This window comes from Hydra viridissima, unplaced genomic scaffold (genome assembly GCF_058129835.1).
Source record: "Hydra viridissima isolate aposymbiotic clone 2 unplaced genomic scaffold, HvirCarnegie_v1 scaffold_5, whole genome shotgun sequence".
Classification (NCBI taxonomy): Eukaryota; Metazoa; Cnidaria; class Hydrozoa; order Anthoathecata; family Hydridae; genus Hydra; species Hydra viridissima.
Window position 1 is genome coordinate 7,579,039 of NW_028324304.1, and position 18,760 is coordinate 7,597,798.

At 27.9% G+C, this 18,760-nt stretch overlaps 1 protein-coding gene across 1 annotated transcript in view; it reads right to left on the bottom strand.

Annotated features, from left to right (window-relative positions):
- Positions 1-3,119: 3,119 nt before the first annotated feature.
- LOC145189564 (uncharacterized) overlaps positions 3,120-18,760 on the bottom strand; it is a 62,179-nt gene continuing 46,538 nt past the window's right edge. The window contains exons 16-25 of the mRNA XM_090089065.1: positions 17,964-18,158; positions 17,443-17,657; positions 15,009-15,280; positions 13,741-13,994; positions 13,082-13,120; positions 7,517-7,635; positions 5,382-5,412; positions 5,166-5,270; positions 3,778-3,935; positions 3,120-3,400 (exon numbers count right to left, since the gene is read on the bottom strand). Coding sequence (XP_089945191.1) covers positions 3,197-3,400; positions 3,778-3,935; positions 5,166-5,270; positions 5,382-5,412; positions 7,517-7,635; positions 13,082-13,120; positions 13,741-13,994; positions 15,009-15,280; positions 17,443-17,657; positions 17,964-18,158 — 1,592 coding nt within the window. The 3' untranslated portion in view covers positions 3,120-3,196. The remainder of the gene's footprint in view (positions 3,401-3,777; positions 3,936-5,165; positions 5,271-5,381; positions 5,413-7,516; positions 7,636-13,081; positions 13,121-13,740; positions 13,995-15,008; positions 15,281-17,442; positions 17,658-17,963; positions 18,159-18,760) is intronic.

The window sequence follows — 18,760 nt, forward strand, 5'->3', positions numbered from 1 at the left end:
GTCTTCCAAATCTTCAAATATGGAATTGTCAAGAAAAGATATATTCTTTAAGGTGAAAGACAGTTTAAAAAATGAATATAAATTCATCATTGATGTTTTGACAGATGCAATTTTCAAAAAAATGGAACATGTGATACAAGTAGGCGAGGATGAAATGTCATTACCACGATTATCTTCAAATTTTCGATCGAGATGAAGAGCAGCAGGAAGATGGGAAGATTTTTTTCTGAAAAAAAATGATGAATGATTGAAGGGCACAGTACAATTTTCAAAATTATCCAATACTGAATGCACAACACCTGAGAAGATTGTGAAGAAGGACAATAAAAAAGGAACATCTGGGCGACCTTCGCAATCCTTTGCTTCATCTAGTGATAGATCAAAGAGGCGAAAGACTCAAGAACTACGTTCTACTTTTTCTACAGAAGAATTGGCATACGGTGCTCAAATGAGTTTTAGGACTTCTGGTTAAGTACATGTTGCTCAAGTTGTTAAAGATGTCACGTTAACAACCCCTCTCGAGCATCAGGAAATTGCCCCAGAGACCGGCAAAATCTCTACATCAAGAAGCTTTACAATTGTTAAAACAACCTGAAGTCACCAGACAAGAGACAAGGAACGATTCCGATTTAGATACAAGTAGTTCAACATCAGATTCCGAATCGAATGATTCGAACATTGATGAATATGACATACGTGTTTTTGTTACTAGGATTGAAAAAACAAATTTTTTTAATTATATGTAACTTAATCTTTTACCAATTTAAAAAAAATAATAAAACTAAAATAACAAATTTCTATTTTTTTATTAATTGTGTAAATTTGGAAACAATTTTACAATGTTTTTGCTCTAACTTAACTCCTGAATCATAAGCAATGACCTCGAAAACCAAACTACATTAGATTTCATATTTTCAACGTATGAACAGTTTTGGCCGCCATATTGGAGCTTCATTTTGATTTTTTTAAATCTGACCTCAGATTAGTAATCAGCGACCTCGAAAACCCTCGTGTAAGTAATTTGGGAATTTTAACCACGAAATTGGGATTTCGTCCCGCTGTGCGGCCGTTCGTGCAGTTGAAAATGAGTTTCTGCCATCCACTTTGGTCTGCAGTCAATTGTTCCAGTTGGCTAGCTTCCATATCAGCGGCACTTCCAATGATGCTTGCAATGTGTTTTATGAAGTAAGCGCTGACCTGTTTCGCGAATAAGTTCGTCTTCGATTCAACACAGCACGTGTCCAACCCAGGTCAGTTAGTGTTGTAAGACCTTAATCGATAGTTGCTGTTGTTGTACGCGCTCATATATCTCGACATTTGTGACATGATCGATTCGGCGGATGTTAAGTAAGACGCTGTAGGAATTTGTCGCAAAACTGTCGAGAATTTTCTTGTCTTGATCCAATATGATCCGTTTTTTGCTTCCATACAAGAGAATATTAAGGTAGGATGCTTAAAACAAACGGATTTTGAGGCGAACTGAAAAGTTTTTGGATTGCCATATATTCTTCAGCTTCCAGAAGGCTGCCCAAGCTTGCTATTTTCGGACGTTGATGTTGTTCGCAACCATCGAGCCTAGATATTTTGTGCTCATCCTTGATTGTTAATGGAAGCTATGGTCCGAACTTTGGGTTTAATATCATCTCCTTCGTCTTTGTAACATTCATGTCTATACCCACTTGTTCTGGATTCTTAATTACAACCGTGAACTGTTCCTATACTCTGAGTTGGTTTTGTTCGAGTGAAGCGATGTCGTCTGCGAAGTCGAGGTCGTTCAATTTTTGCCATTTGTTCGGAGATGAGTGACAAACCTAAAATCGTTTTCTAAGTTGCACATTACGAAGTCATTGACTATGATGAAGATGAAGGATGCCAAAACGTCGCCTTGCAAAACACCAGTTCTGGTTTTGATCTCGGTGGAGAGTTGGCTCTGTACCAGAATTTTGCTGGTTGAATTGTCATTTAAAGTTTTAATCACCTTAGACTACCTTTGATGGTATGTTATAATGGCGCAATTTGGCAAATATGAATTCTTTTTTGATGAATCAAAGGGCTTGTTGAACTCCATGAAAGTTGTTGTAAGGTTTAAAGCCTTATCAGCTGCAGCCTCAAATAGGCGCCGAGAGTATGTATTTGTTGGGTGGAGCCGTGACCTTTTCGAAACCCAGCTTAATTTTTTCTCAGCAAGTTATCGAAAACAGGATATATGCGGTTTAACAGCATGGTATTGTATACTATAGCTGCAATTGACATAGGTGATACGCCTTGATAATCGGTCATAAATTGTAAATTGCCTTTCTTCGGTATTGGAACAATGACACTGGTTATCTATTGTTTGGTGGGATGAAGTTTTCGTACTTCATAAGTTGATACTGAAGAAATTAGCCACCATTCTTGATGACTTCAGCCGTAATAGCCTTGTTGATTCCGGGTGCCTTACGCTCCTTTAGTTGTTGAATAGCAGTGTCAAGTTCGGCTCGGGGGAAGTTGCCATCTATTATTTTGAGATCAGTTACTATATATCGTAACTATAATAGTAAAATAACTTATGTATATAAGATAATTTTTAAAATTTCTTACATATTTTAAGGGTCGAAACAGAGTTTCCATTTTTGACCAAAACACAATAACTAATAGTATACACTTTGGTGGTTACGCGTCGCTTTTAAATTCCTTTTCTTTTAAAATTTTTGTTATGTATTGACATCTTTATTAGATATAAGTTGAAACACAACTAAAGCTGGTAAGTAAACTTTCAAAATTAGTTTCTATAAAGGTGAAAAAACTTACGTATTTATTAAACATGTAGGTTTTTTTGGAAGCAGTACCGAAATCAAACGGCATGATTTTTAGTCGCGCGTCAAAAATTTCGTTTTGGTAAAAAAAATATCGCTTGATCGCTGTAAAAGAAACACAAAAATGTTTATAAACTGAAGCAAATATTGATTTTCTAAGCTTTTATCCAATGTTGCAATCTTTGCATTTCAAACCGTTCAAAATCATTAAAAACCTGATAAAAATCACTGATTGACGAAAATGGAAATCTTAACATAAAATTTTTACGAGTTAGAAACAAGAAGCAGCTCAGGAAATACAACACACAAATGAAAAATGACAAATAAATTTAATGTAATTTACAAAAAAACTGTCTACATTTAAATTATTAACATTTTAACCAGTAAAATATTTTGCTTTTTCAAGGTGACTTTCTAACTGAAATATCTACGATATTATTCAATTTCGTATCTATAACTGATATTTCCGGGCCATAGCGATCTTCCACTGCTTGCTTGAAGCCCCATAACACATCAACATTTGTTTCCAATACCATAGACTCTGGGATATTATAGGATCCAATATTCTTCCACTCACATCCATGAATTCTATTTGCTTTGTTCACCTAAGTATTTAAGTAAAAAAAGCTGTTACAAAATTACTGAAAAATACCCGTCAGTTGAATTCACTCATTTTGTAATAACTCTTTTATAATCTTTATTAAAACATTTCTAGGAAAAAAACGTAATTATAGAACATCACATCCACACCCATTGTCGATTTATTTTTCCTTTAATCATCCCTAAAATATTGTTCTTGTTTCAATCGATTTTCACTCAAAATGATACGTTTAGAGAAACAGGTAAGACGTCCTGTTTCATAAACATCGATCGAACCAATTTTTTATCATTTTCATATTGTATGTACTCCCAAAAAAAAGGAATACAATTATGATTGATCGGTCAATCGAAAACAATAATGTTCATATTCAAAATTACTTACTTGAACATCAATATAGTCACACCAGCCTTCAAAATTGTTTTTGCTACATATTTTGATGACATCTTTAGGAAATTCTGATTTAGTTAAAGTTAGCCCAGAAATTTCAGTATCTGGGGTACAAATATCTCCCAATGTAAGAGGTCCTCTTATGTTAAAATCTAAAAGAAATGTAAAAATCTATTAAGACATGTGTTATTTAATTATGGGGCAGAATATCATTAACATAATTGACTGAATATAAAATCAAATCTCAATGCAAATTAATTCGGTTTTCAAATTTTTACACCAATCATGAAAAGAAAAGTAGAAACTTATTAATAATTAGGAGGTTAAAACTTGTTTTTTAAAAAACCAATTAGAAAGATTTTAAAGAAAAGTTAACTTTTTCAATAAAATGTGTGAAGCCTAAATTCAGCTTTTCTTAATCTTTTTCTTCATGATGAATTATGAGAAAACTCATTCACCAGTGATTTTAAGTGCATGTTGTTAAGTGCATGATTTTAAGTGCAAGGCATTAAAATCTTTAACCAAAACAGTTTGGTTAAAGATTTTAATGCCTTGTATAACTGATGTGTGCTTCTTGAGTGATTTTCTATAAGAACTTTTGCAAGTTCATTCATATGATTATCTTTGAGTCTCATTTTTAAATTATTTTTAACTTTAGACCAAAAAGAATTTCTAGCTGTTTATTCAATCATGGAACTGAAGGACTGATAAAAACTTGAAAGTTACATATTCTAAAGTTAATAGAGAAAATATTTAATTGGTAATAAACAAAAAAATTAAAAGATTACATTTTAACTAGGGCACAATTTAATTAGAAAAATAAACAGACTAAAATAATACAAAATGATATCCTAAAGCAACTTCTTTTCTAAATAATTTCAGATTTTTTAAAACAAAATAGAAAAACATTTTCATTTGCATATGATGATAAAAAATCATCCTGCTTTCACCTTGGCAAGTTAAAACAATTATTCTAAAACATTTTTTTATTATTTTACATTAGTTGATTGAGAATTTTTTACTGATAATAATTTATGCAATAAAATTGTAAGTACAATTATATAAAGCTGTGTTGATTTAGTTTTCCAGATATAACTAAGCCATCTCAATAGTGTGGAGCATGAAATATAACCCTTAATACTGGCTGAAAACATCCCAGCTCTTTCAGACCATGTAAAAGAATACTATGCTAAAAGTATTTCCTAATTGCATAACGAATGGTATGCTAAAACTAATTAATAAATGCTAGAATAAATTAGTAAATGTCAACTAAAACAGCATTTTCCTTTTAGATTTGGATTTACTGATGCATCATATGGACATGAAACTACAGTTGGCCTAATCGCATAAAATTAATAAATTACTTACAAAAAGCAACTTACATTGTTTTCCTCCCATATCATTTATTGATACTGTTATACCAGGAGGAATGTACAAAGACTTTGGTTTAAAATGATTTGCTATACTTTGAGAATTTTGATCACTGGCTATAAAAATTTTAATAAACAGCCATAATTATTCATGAAAAAAAATCTGCAAAATACAACTTTTTATGTGCATAATATGTAAAAAAATAAAAAATAAAAAATAAAATAAACCTCTTGGATCAATTTGAACACAAAGACCACCCTATAGTAAATAAGATTGATCAGCTATTTCAAGCAACACTATCAAAAAATAAATAAAAATAAAAAACACATACTTAAAGGTTTTTAAAGAAAACTTTGAGTTATTTAAACAAAAAACATTTGAACTTCCAAAATATTTAAAATGCTTTTCTAAGAAAATTGAAAATGGTTGGTTAGAAATTCAAATTACTTAAAGCACTACAAATAATTCAATAGCAGAAATTGCATCACATACAGCAACTATAAGACTTATATTAATGTTTTTGATATAACTCTCTTGATTACAATGTCTCTAGAAATGCATTTTTGGTTTTCTAATTTAAAAATTTTCTCCGCTAATCTTAGAGATAAAAGTGATAAACACAGGGAATGATTTCACCTGGATATATCTATAATAAACAACTATTTAAGATTTGAGACTTTTCTTGCAACTTGAAAGATTTATTAAAAGCTTTTTTAATGCACAGAAACAGAAAATGAATACTATGATGATTATTGAATAAGTTGAATATTGTTACTTATCCCCTAAGGAAATGGTAAAGATCAGAGTTTACAATAGGTCAATAATTAACATGAATTTTAAACCTTTTTAATTTTGATCAACTTTCTTCAGCTCTTTGAGTTGTAATCTATGCTAAGCAAATATTTTAGTTTATGCAGGTCACAAGAGAAATCCTGAGCCTGCTCTTTGAACAAGATATATAAAGATTATTCTGCTAAAGCCATTATTCTGCTGATATCAATTAGTCTGTTATAATGAAATTAAAAATTTTAAAATTGCAAGTTTGTCAAACATTCTTTTAAAGATGCTTACAGAAGTAAAGAGTTTATTTAAACTATTTATAAAACCCAATTTATAACACATGTTCAATATTCAAAGAAAATAACACATGTGCATTATTCGAAGAAAATAACACATGTGCAATATTTGAAGAAAATAACACATGTGCAATATTCAAAGAAAATAACACATGTGCAATATTCAAAGAAAATAAGACATGTGCAATAAAATTTCGAAGAAAATAAAAATTATTTTAACAAAAGTAAACTTTATTCAATGAAATTTTGGATAATAAAAAACTATTAAATTTAGAAAAAAACTTGAATATTTCACACCATATCTTCTCATGAGATCAATTCTTTTGATGGTGAGTCTTGAAAGCTCAATATGTCAACTTTTTTTGGGCATGTTAATTTTTTTTTACCTGATTGATGTTATTGGAAATTCAGCCATCTTCGATAACATGGACCAGAATTATTTGATTGGACATGCCTTTGGTAAGTTTTTTTGGGACATCTTTTAAAAGTGATATTGTCTGTTTACCATAAGCTTACAACTACTTCCTTTCTTTCAACAAAATATTTTTTCTTGCTCAGAATTTTTTATATATTTATAAACAATTGATCTATTTTATCTTTCTACCTGAAAAAGCTTTCAAATAAAGCTTTTCTTTTGATCTCTATGTAAATTATAAAATTTGTACACACATTTTTTAAATTCAAGTTGGTTTTTTAAAAATCAATAAAAATTAAAAAAATATAAGAACATTTATACTCAATTAAATGAGGAAAATAAAATTTAATAATTGATAAAAAATGTCCTTGAGAATTCAAAAGAAAAAAAAAAATTTTGACAAATTTAATTTCATTTGAAACTTTATTGCTCGTATGTTATCAGAAAGGTTTGAAAACAAAAAAGCTTCTTAATAAGTTTCCTAATGTCTTTACCATTCTTAACCAATCAGTTTTGATTTATTTCTTTAGCTTTATCTGTCTATATTACATTATTAGACAATTTAGTTATAAACCTTCAGACCAACTAGTTAAAAACACTTTATTGAAGGCTGAGACAACATTTTCAAAAATTGCAGATAATTTTTGAGCTTTTTGATTAGTTTTTTATTATAAGTGAATTAAAATTTTATCTAAGTGAATTTATGTTTGAAGCAATTTCTAGTCCTTTCAGTTTTAATTCCATTATGGAATTTCAAATAAAAAAACAAACAGAAAAATATAAAAAACAAATTAAAATTAAAAGCTGAATAACATATGACAAATTTCTTGCAAAAATTTTATAAAGAAGAAAGCAAATTAAAATTTGTTACCATTTGTTTCTTCAAACAGCCTCGAATGTATTCTCCATTAAGTTCTAGTCTTTGCATCAAAATGAAATAGATAAAGTCATCTTTGAGGTTGACAACTGTTGGACCTTTAAACAGGTATACTAAAAGAAACATAAACAAGTCTTTATTCAAATTACAATTGCAAAAAAAAAACTCAAACAATTTCAAACTGACGTTGATTTATTTGATTGAAATTAAGGTGTTTTTTTTTATCATGAATGAATGAATGAATGAATGAATGAATATATATATATATATATATATATATAATTTTTTTGCCTGAAATTAAAGTTTCTACTGTTGATGTATGGTTTCATAAATATCAAACAAAATATATCTTCTTTACTTTGGTTTCTTGTTGTCTATTTTTTTTCAATTATTTTTTTTTTAAACTTCTTTGACTCTTAAATTTTTGCTAAACATTATTAGAAAATGTTTCTAAAATACTTTTAAAATTAAAACTAACTTCTAAAAAAAGTCATGTTTCTCCACAACAAGCTTAAATACAGTGCATATTACCAGTAATTATCAACATTAATAATGAATTTTCACTCCAAACAAAATAACACTTTTCTTTAGATACTTCTTAAGATCATTTTCTCTTAACTTAGTATTCCAGCAGTTAGTTTAGTAAATTTATCTGTATATTTTCCAAAAATATCAAGACAATAAGTAAAAGTTATACTGCTTCAGCTATTATGACAGAAATTAACATTTTCGAAGATTTTTTGTAAATTAGTCTACATAATGTTTTGGTTTTTTTAATGTCATATTTAAAAAAAAAAAATAATAAAATATACATAAAAAGTTTTGAACTAGCATTAGTTTAGATTTTAAAATAAATTTTTTAGGGGTAATTCTGCATCAAATCACCCAAAATTTAGAAAATTTTGAACCATGGGTCCTCAAATTTTTTAAAAATTTCTTTGGCTGTTGCATCTTAAAAAGAAAAGTTAACACATAAAATTTCAGCTAAAAATGTTGAGCGGTTGACAAGATACTGCAATTTTAATATTGACCTGGTTTCCCAAAATGACCCGGTTTTCATAACATTCTGAAAAAACATTTTTCTTAAAAAAATAAGAAATAAAAATGGCAAAAATATAAAAATAAACATATATAATGTTTTTTTGATGCTGAATTCAATAAAAGTACTTTAAATGCTCAAATATAAAAGGAACATGCTTAAAAGTTAATAAAACAACTAGTTTCTATAAACCAACTTTGGGGCCCAATATCTCAAAGCACCCCTGTCAAATTTTTTTTTTTTTTGCTGTTAATATTTTCAACTGCTTATAATCTTACTAGGCACAAAAAATCTAACTGGAAAAAGAACTGAAACATATGGAACTTTAATTTCAAAGATCTATTACTTTTTCAAGAAATTATTTTAAAAAACTTGCAAATTGAATTCTGTAAAGTATTATATTTAGTTTATAGACTCCTTAAAAAAAAAAAAGAAAAAAAAAAAAAAAAAAAAAAAAAAAAAAAAAAAAAAAAAAAAAAAGAATTTTGTTATATTTAAGGAAGTCTTAATTTTATGATAACTTAGTTATTTGATCTTAACAACTGAAAAAAACATCCTGTTTTGTTTTTATATAAAAACTGAATAAGTGTGATATTGATGAGCATTTGTTTTTAAAATTTTGACAACTATATTTTGTAAAAGTTTATAATAACTAGTTTATAAAAAGTTCACTTAAAAAACCACATTTATTGGTAAATTTTATTTAAATTTTAACAAATTAACAACTTCATATATATATATTTCATATATATATATGTAGATTGTATATATATATAAATATATCTATAAAGAAAATTAACAGTATCTATCAGTGTAAAAAAATATACAACAGAGGGATTCTGAAAAGGTTTGAATTATTTCTATATCTAAAAATTTTCCAAACTGTCTAAATTACATATATTCACTGATGGTTGCGCAGGACAGTACAAAAATTGTAAAAGCTTTTACAATCTATGCCAACTAGAAAGTGAATTTGACCTTAAAGTTGAATGGAACTTTTTTGCCACGTCCCATGGAAAGTCACCATGCAATCGGATTGGTGGTACTGTAAAAAGGTTAACAGCACAAAAAAGTTTAAAATGACCATACAGAAACCAAATTCTCACATCAGAAGCTATGTATGAAATTTGTATTGAGAAAATCAAGGTTGTTAACTTCATTTACATAAAGGGATTGGACTTACAATTGCAACATGAAGAGCAAAAAGAAAGGTACACTGGTGTAACAACTTTACCTAGTCTGGTAGCTTTCATCAATTTATACATCTTGGAGATAACAGGGTTGGGGCAAAGAGGTGTAGTACGGACATTAATTATTCAATAATCCACAATCTTAAAAAGAAACAAGATATATTTTAACTTGATACTGTTGCTTTAGGTTGTTATGTAGCTGTAGTCTGTGTAGTAATGGATCGGCATTGTAACTAAATCCAACCTAGAAGAAGTTGATGCTAAAGTTAAACTTCTTCACCCAAATGGTCCATCAATCTGTTTTAACTGGCCTGAAAGAGACAACTACTGTTTTATTCCCAACACCAAAATATTGAAAAAACTATCTGTTCCACAAGCTTGCTCTAGTTCCGGTAGAAACTATGTGTTTGAAAATGCTGAAATAGAGGAAGTACAAGTAAAATGGGAACAATATTGTAAACTATTACAAACACAGTCAAAATAACTTACATCTTCGATACCTTTAAAAATCTTGTATATTTAAGTGACTGTTTAAATTACGATTAACTTTATTTTATTTACAAATATTTTTTGGGAATTTCTTGAAAAAGTAATAGATTTTTGAAATTAAAGTTGCATATGTTTCAGCTGTTTTTCCAGTTAGATTTTTTGTGCCTAGTAAGATTATAAGCAGTTGAAAATATTAACAGCAAAAAAAAAAAAATTTGACGGGGGGTGCTTTGAGATATTGGGCCCCAAAGTTGGTTTATAGAAACTAGTTGTTTTATTAACTTTTAAGCATGTTCCTTTTATATTTGAGCATTTAAAGTACTTTTATTGAATTCAGCATCAAAAAAACATTATATATGTTTATTTTCATATTTTTGCCATTTTTATTTCTTATTTTTTTAAGAAAAATGTTTTTTCAGAATGTTATGAAAACCGGGTCATTTTGGGAAACCAGGTCAATATTAAAATTGCAGTATCTTGTCAACCGCTCAACATTTTTAGCTGAAATTTTGCATGTAATATTTTTTTATAATAAGGAATAATGTGTCAAAATATAACACAAAAGGAAGACACATGGTTCAATGGACTGGGTGATTTGATGTGGAATTACCCTTAGTAAACTTCTGGGTGAACCAAAAATTTACCAAGTTACCAATTAATAAGTAAGTACAGTGTCTTAACAGCATTTAAATATTTTCATTATAGTAGAGAATACTACCAAATTTGATAACATTTTAATTTATCTTACTGTTTTTTCATATTTAATAAAAGTTGAAATAAAGCAAAACAAAAAGAATTATAGAAATGGAAGAAATAAAAGTATAAAAAGTCAATCACTGAAGTTGATTTTTTCCATCAACTTATTGATACTAACTGCATTAAAGTCAAACTTAGTAAATTATAACCATAAAAGACAAACTTTGTACATAGTTAGGGGTAACATTTATTCCACAAGAGCTTAAACATGCAAAAAAGCTTGAGTATGTTAAAAACATCTTAAAGATACATATTTGAAGCAGAATAGATTCTTTCACAAGCATCAACAATTATTATTTATGAAGTAGTGGATCTGCATGTCAATAAACAATTTTGTTCAGAGCATCAAAGCTAGAAACTAAAATTTTAAAATGTCTAAGAACAAGAATTCAAAAAATTACCTAATATAGGAAATGGTTATTTTTTTGAGTCTATTTTTTTTTTTTTTTTTTTTTTTTTTAATTTTTAGAAAACTATCGATTATAAATACAAACGAATTAGGAAGCAAAAAATGGTGAAGCTTGCTCTAATAAAAAATTCAAGCAAAAATATAAAATCTATTTTGAACAATTGGATCTAATTAATTTATCTTGCATAATTATGCAATAAAAATTTTATATAATCAAGAATATTTTAGTAAAATTAATTACTACATTTTAATTAAAATTTAATTAAGGAAACTCTGCCCTAGTTTTTTAGCTCAAGATCTTTTGGTTCCAATAAGTTTTTTTAATTTTCAATTGTATTAAGATTTTAATGTATTATATCATGTTTTTTATTCTTTTAAAATAAATTTCAATTAATAAACCAATTTTTATAAATAAATTAATAAACTAATAAAATACATGTTCAGAACTTTAACTTGTTAATTTGCTTAGATTTTGTTCATCTTTTAGATGCAGTAAGGCAGGCCACAATTTCATCATCAATTATCAATATCTGTAGTTTAATGTTAAGTTACCTCTTAAGATGCATTAAAATGCAAAAAATTAAGTGTGTTGCTCATGTTAATATTTACTTTTTTACAAAGAGTATGGGAAATAGAAATACCATGGACAAATACAACTCTATAGTTTTAATGCATCCTTTTGCACTTAACAGGGAATAAAAAAGAAAACTCCCTTCTTACAGACAACAAATTATTTAAAGCAACTAAAGAACTGTATCCTACAGTCACTTATGCTTTGGAAGGAATAGGTGCTACTGTCTAATAAATAAAAAAAATAAAGTACTGGAACAGATGGAAATTGTGTGAGTAAAGAAATTCTAATAAAAGAATAGCTAGTTCACAAAGAAAGAGCTTTTCTGACAAAAGCTGGAGACTTTGCCACAAAAAAAACAACAACATAAAACAAGCCCACAAACTAAATTTAATCAAAAGAGCAAATGTATCACGCAGTTATAGACAATGGAAAAAGTTATTTTTTAAAACTTTTTTATCATGTACACATTATAGATTGTAGACTATGTGTTACACAATAACCAAGCTCTAACAAAAAAAAACAAACAAACAACTGGATCAGGAGGTTAAAGATTTTCTTCTGAAGAACTTGTTTTAATAATAAAGAATCTATGTAATCCTGTGTAAAAAGAAAGAATACTCTTTTTAAATTCTATATAACTCTGTATATGTGTTTTTGTGTATTAGATTCCCAAGTAAAAAAACTAGGAACCAAACTTCAAAAAGAACTAAATTTTTTTTAAAATTTTTTTTTCTTTTTTACATCTTATAAACTTTTTTTCCAACTAACATCTAAAGGTATTCATAGTTAAAAATGTTTTCGAAATATAACTTATTGGTCTAAAATGTCCAAATATAGTAATTTAAACCCAGTCCACAAAACTAATCGATATCTAAATTTTTTGTTTAACTAGAAATATTGAATGAACTTCATTATCATCACTAACTTCTTTCCAACAAATAGCATTTATTAACTATAACGAAGTTCATTTAGTAAGATATTCCCTCAATTACTGTCCTGATATTTCTCAAGCATAATTTATGATTCTATTTTCAAAGCTGTTTGGATCCATTGTGATATGGCATGATTTAAAAATAAGAATTATTCAAAATAATAAATTTACCTTTTAGCTGTTTTGTATGCAAAGTGACTTGATACTTAGCTAAAATATAATAAAAAGGCAAACAATTACAAATGTAAGAATGGTAAAAAAAAAATATATTTTTTACTTATACAAAACAAAACAATAAATTATTGCAATTATAAGGGTCCAACTGTATTTTACAATCTTAAGTATCGAATCTTAGAAAAAAGGATATTTAAAATTTGATAGTGGATTTAAAAATCAAGTGTTAAAAATGATGCCAAACTAGGCTGGATTAACAAAACCTAACTTTTATTCCCTGAGTGGCTTTCTTAAGAGATTTTATTTACAGGAATAGTAGAGAGATTTTACAGCTAAATACTATTCAATTTTACAGCTTCACATCAATTACAATGTTTGTTTGACTGGAAACTAACAACTAGTTAATCTAACAAACTTCTTTTAAAACTTGTTTAAACAATATTTTTCAATTCAATTGGAAGTTTTAGCTCATATAAGAAGCTCTAATATAAGATGTTTACTAAGAAGAAGAGAAGAATTAATAATTAAAATAGTGATAATGAAAACTGTAGCATCAAGAACAAAAACATTTTTGAGTTGATAAAAACATATTTATTATTTTGAAATGAATTTAAAGATTGGTCATTTTTTACAAAAAAGACATTTAAAAAACTTACGGGGAATAAATAGTGATTTAAGATCTTTCAGCCAGGGAAACATTTTCTCAGAATCTGTAGGAGAAACATAGTTATAACTTTTTGTGTAAATGATAACCAGTTGGCCTTTAAGATTCTCTTGTTTGCTAGCAATAAGATGTAATCCAGTATCAATAACATTTTGGTTTTCCAGAACCATTTTCATGTAGGCATCAATGAATGGGTAGTCTCCAGGAAACTGATAATAATTTGCAACACAGGTCTTAGCAATGTTACTAATAAAGAAAATGGTATTGCAAATTCAAAAAAGCTGAAAAGATTTTTGTTTTGAAAAGATGTATCTTTTCAATAAAGATTAGCTTTTTAACTAATAACTTTATTTATTTGTTTTAAAGCTTTAAATCTAATCTGTTATTTCAAATAAAATTAAGCTTTAAAACCAAATATAAATGTTCATTTTTTGTTAGTGAATAAGTTGTTGCTTTTGAGAAACTTATTGTTTCTTAAACACAAAATTCTAATATCAGAATCATGATCATTTTTTAACATTTCAACTTCAAGGAAAGCTCAATATCACCATTTTTCAGTAGCTGATTTCATTGAAAATTTATTCTGCATCATAACTGAAATTTTAAGATCTTATTGAGATTTTGTAACTTTACAACTCTTAAATGATTTTGAAAAGTTCAAAAAACACAAGCGCTTTTAAAATTAAAAAAAAAAAACAAAGAACTTTATGTGATGTAAATCAAAAGCGCAACTCTTTATGTCTATTAAATGCAGAATATGAAATAATATTTTGTTGTAATGACTTGTATAAATATTATGGCTTTACATAAATTTGTATTTAATTGGTTTACAGTAACTTTAAATTCTTCCAAAAGGATTCAAAGTTGCATTAGAGCTGTTGGATGTTTAGGATGTTTCAAATCTATTTGTTTGTTCATATTTTATCTTGTACCAAACTACAATGTCATTTACATCTTAACATTTTTTTTCATGTTTTAAATTTAACAAGTTGTATTTATTTTGCTGTTTTAATTTTAGTATAAAAGATTGGAATTTAACACTTTAAAATTGATGTTTACTCAATGTATAAGTTAAATTGGAGTATAAATATCACTTTTTAACAATTCAAAAACTTTATAATATTTATGATAGCAAGTCTAAACAAGCAATATTTTAAAAATTCTTGTTAAAGTAATGGTAAAATGATTAGATGAATTGAACATCAAACATTTCAATTTTACTAAGGAAAAAAATATGAATAATAATACATTTAAATTCACCTTGTCATTGGCTTTAGAAAATAATCCAGCCATTTTCTATCCATCTTTCTCATTTGAGCCAACCTTTCCAATGAAATTTCATAATTAATTTGATTAATCCCACTTCCTTCATTTTCCAAATTTGGATGTAATCCTATAACTCGAACAGCAAATATTTGTCTTTGAACCGATAGCATTAGATATTCTTGAATTTTTAAAAGACATCGATTACAATTATCCATTGCACAACTTTCTTTGATAATCAACTCTAGATCAACCAAAGCACTTCCACCCTAAAAATGACATAATATTTTGTTTAAAAAAAAAAGATTTCATTTCTAATCAAGACATTCTCTTACAGTGTACTAGGTAAGTTCTAAAAGATTCTGGAAATTTCTAGAACTTACCATGCTATTAATTGAAAATATAAAAATAGTTTGTTGATACATATTCAACTTAATATGACTACTAAAACTGTAGTGCATTTGATTGGTTAACCATTTGTTCACTAATTCACAAATCAAAGCTTACTATGGTACAAATCAAAGCTTACTATGGTACATTTTCTTATTTGACTAGTAAATTAAAAACAAAATAGTAATTGGTACTCAAAACAAAAATTGGCAAAGAAGGAACAGAAGGTTTAAAAATTGAAAATTAGGTTATTTAAGAAGTTTGCACAAGAAATTTTTTAAGAAAGACACTGCTGTCCTCCATATTAACCACTCAATCCCAAACAGGAATACTAGTTCAAAAAGCCAATAATTCGGTGCATTGCAGGAAAAAGCAAATGTTGCTGTTGCCTGAAAGCTTTTTATGTAATTTTAAATAAGCAGCTGTTGCTGCCTGCTTCTGTTTGATTATAGTGGAAAAAGTAATTGACATCTAGTACATATTTCTGTTGCAATAAGTTGATAATTTAGAACAAAAAAATAAAGGACCATTAGCATTGTCATTGAGTAGTGAATAAAAAGTCAGAAAAAAAAATTAATTCAAAAAATCAGCTAGTATCAAAGAAACCTTACAATGGGAAGGTAACTTACTGCAATAGGTGGCAGTCCTGAGAAGGAAAACTGTGTCATACTTCTCTAGGTCAGCAGTTAAAAAGCTTTTGAGATTACTAAATCTTCAACAAGTAATGTGAATATATCTGTCAGAGATGGCTGCAACTATTTGACCATATCAGTTATAGTCAGTACAGATGCCATATCACATCAATAGAGCTTGTATCATTTGTGAGCAGATATCATAATCTTAAGGTGGCATCAATAGAGCTTGTATCATTTGTGAGCAGATATCATAATCTTAAGGTGGCATCAAATGCAGAAGAGTAAAAAAAACATTTAGGGTAATATACATGAGTTGTTTATGTGCTTCAAGGCAATTTAGGGAAAAACTAAAAAAACTAAATTATTTTCTGTTAACAATGTTTGACTGAGAAAATCTCCAGATGTATTTTAGAGATATAAAAGGCTGCTCCAAATACTTGACATCCAAAAATTTGCACCTTTGAATAGTTTGAATTTCATTAAATTTCTTTTTTACAAAGTTGACCCTCTGGTTACAGTTAACCTTTACCTTTGATTGCCTCAAGCAACTTGAACTTGAGAAATTGTGCATCAACACAAACTGATAGAGAAAACAGAACCTTGTTGAGAGAACTTGTTGAGAAATCTACTAACATTCAAAAAGAGAAGAGGAGCATCCTCTTCAAAAAAAAAAAAAAAGGAAAATATTAAAGGAGAGAAGGAACATATCTCAAAAACATTTAAAGGTAGCTAATTTTTTAAAAAGTAAAAAAGGTACTTAATTTTGTTTAATTTAATTTGATTAACTTTCTCAATAAAACGAAAAAGTCTTTACATTTAAACATTCTAGGAAATCTTTTGACATAAAGTCTCACCTAATCCCAGCATTCTTGCACTCTCTGGATTATTTTTAATTTTCCTACTTGATGTTCAGCTTCATTGTGAAATGTGAGACTTTCTCAGTCATTTAACAAAACACTTTAGAAGTATACAATGAAATGTAATTGTGTTTTATAATCATTCTGAGAGAGCAGCAGGCATGATGCAGCAGTTTTTTCATCAACATAATAATGAAGTTGGAAAAGAGAACAGATTGTTGGCTGTCAGAAAAACATGTAATACATTCCATATGAATACCGAGAGTGCATTAAATCTTTCAGAGGAAAGGTTAGGTAAAAGGATTGCATATTTCTTCTTCTAAGAAATGCAAAATGAAGTGAACAATCACAACCTGATGTAACAGCAATGTACAGCACTTGACTGTTTGCACCAAGTGATTTAAAAAAATCTTAACAGTTTTCTTTTGTTTAGAAGTGGCTTAAACTATCAGCAACAATCACCAAACATAATTAAAATATTGAGCAATAAAAAATTAATAAAAATAAAAAATCTCAGATCATATCACATAGTAAAGTGCTAGCATTTACCCTATCTTGAATCAAAAACAACTTCTCCATATCATTAAATAAACTTATTAATTCATTGTTTGAAACTTCAGCAGACTTTAATACTGCATCAATTTTGGTTTCTGCTAACTGAATGTCACGCAGGTAATATAGTGTGGCTGCTGTTATTTTATCATCTTTGAACTTTTCTAAAGCTTGATTTACTCCATCCAATACTAATTCTGTTTGTGATTTTACTTTAAAGAATAAAAAAATTAAAAATTATTCACCTTAAAATAAACAAGTATAACTGATTAGATGTTGAATAATGATTTTAAAAAAAATCATGTAAAGAAAACCAATGTTCATTAAGAATCATAGATATCTGAGTGATATTGATTGCAAGGATACTTAATAAGCATTTCATTTAACTTTAACATCATGAACATAACCATAGTGTTTTGACATCAAATAAACTCTTTTGATTACATAAATTTTATATGCATTTTTAAATAACATTTGTATATGAGAATGGTTCTAATCATAAAAAAATTAAAGCAAACCTTTTTTTGACCCAAATGCACATAAACCAGTTGATATTAGAGAAAGAATGGATCCTATAAAAGCTCCTACTGGACCAGTATAAACCAGTATTGAGGCAACCACATTTAAGCCACCACTGACAACTTTTAGCCAGTCTTTTTCTTTAATTCCAGTTATCACTGTAACTAGACCACTCCCAACTCCTTTGACCAAAGCTATAAAAAGATTTTCTTTATATATAAACTAATATTATATATATATATATATATATATATATATATATATATATATATATATATATATATATATATATATATATATATAGAGAGAGAGAGAGAGAGAGAGAGAGAGAGAGAGAGAGAGAGAGAGTTTTTGAGTCTTTGTAGTTTAGAACTTAATAAAACTTTTTACTCTAAGTGATCAATGACTGAAACAAGAGCTAAATAATCCATTTATCTTGTTGGTAATCGCAAAAAGTTGAAGAGTTGGTGAAAGTAGTATTTTCTATTTGTAATTTGTAAGCTTGTTAACATTTACGTTTCCCTGTCCTGTGAGTCGTTACTACTTTAACACTTTCGCTGCCAACTACGAGTATACTCGTAGTAAGTTGGCGTCATTTATTTGCCAACTACGAGAATACTCGTAGTAAGCTGGCGTCATGAGCTTGCCAACTACGAGTAAACTCGTAGTTATACAAACTTATTTCAAACAACATTTGTGCATGACTGGTTTTGTCTGTTCTTTTTTTTTTTTTTTTTTTTAGCTTCACATTTGATTTCAGAAAATATTACATTCAAGTTTTTATTTTAAAAATCCA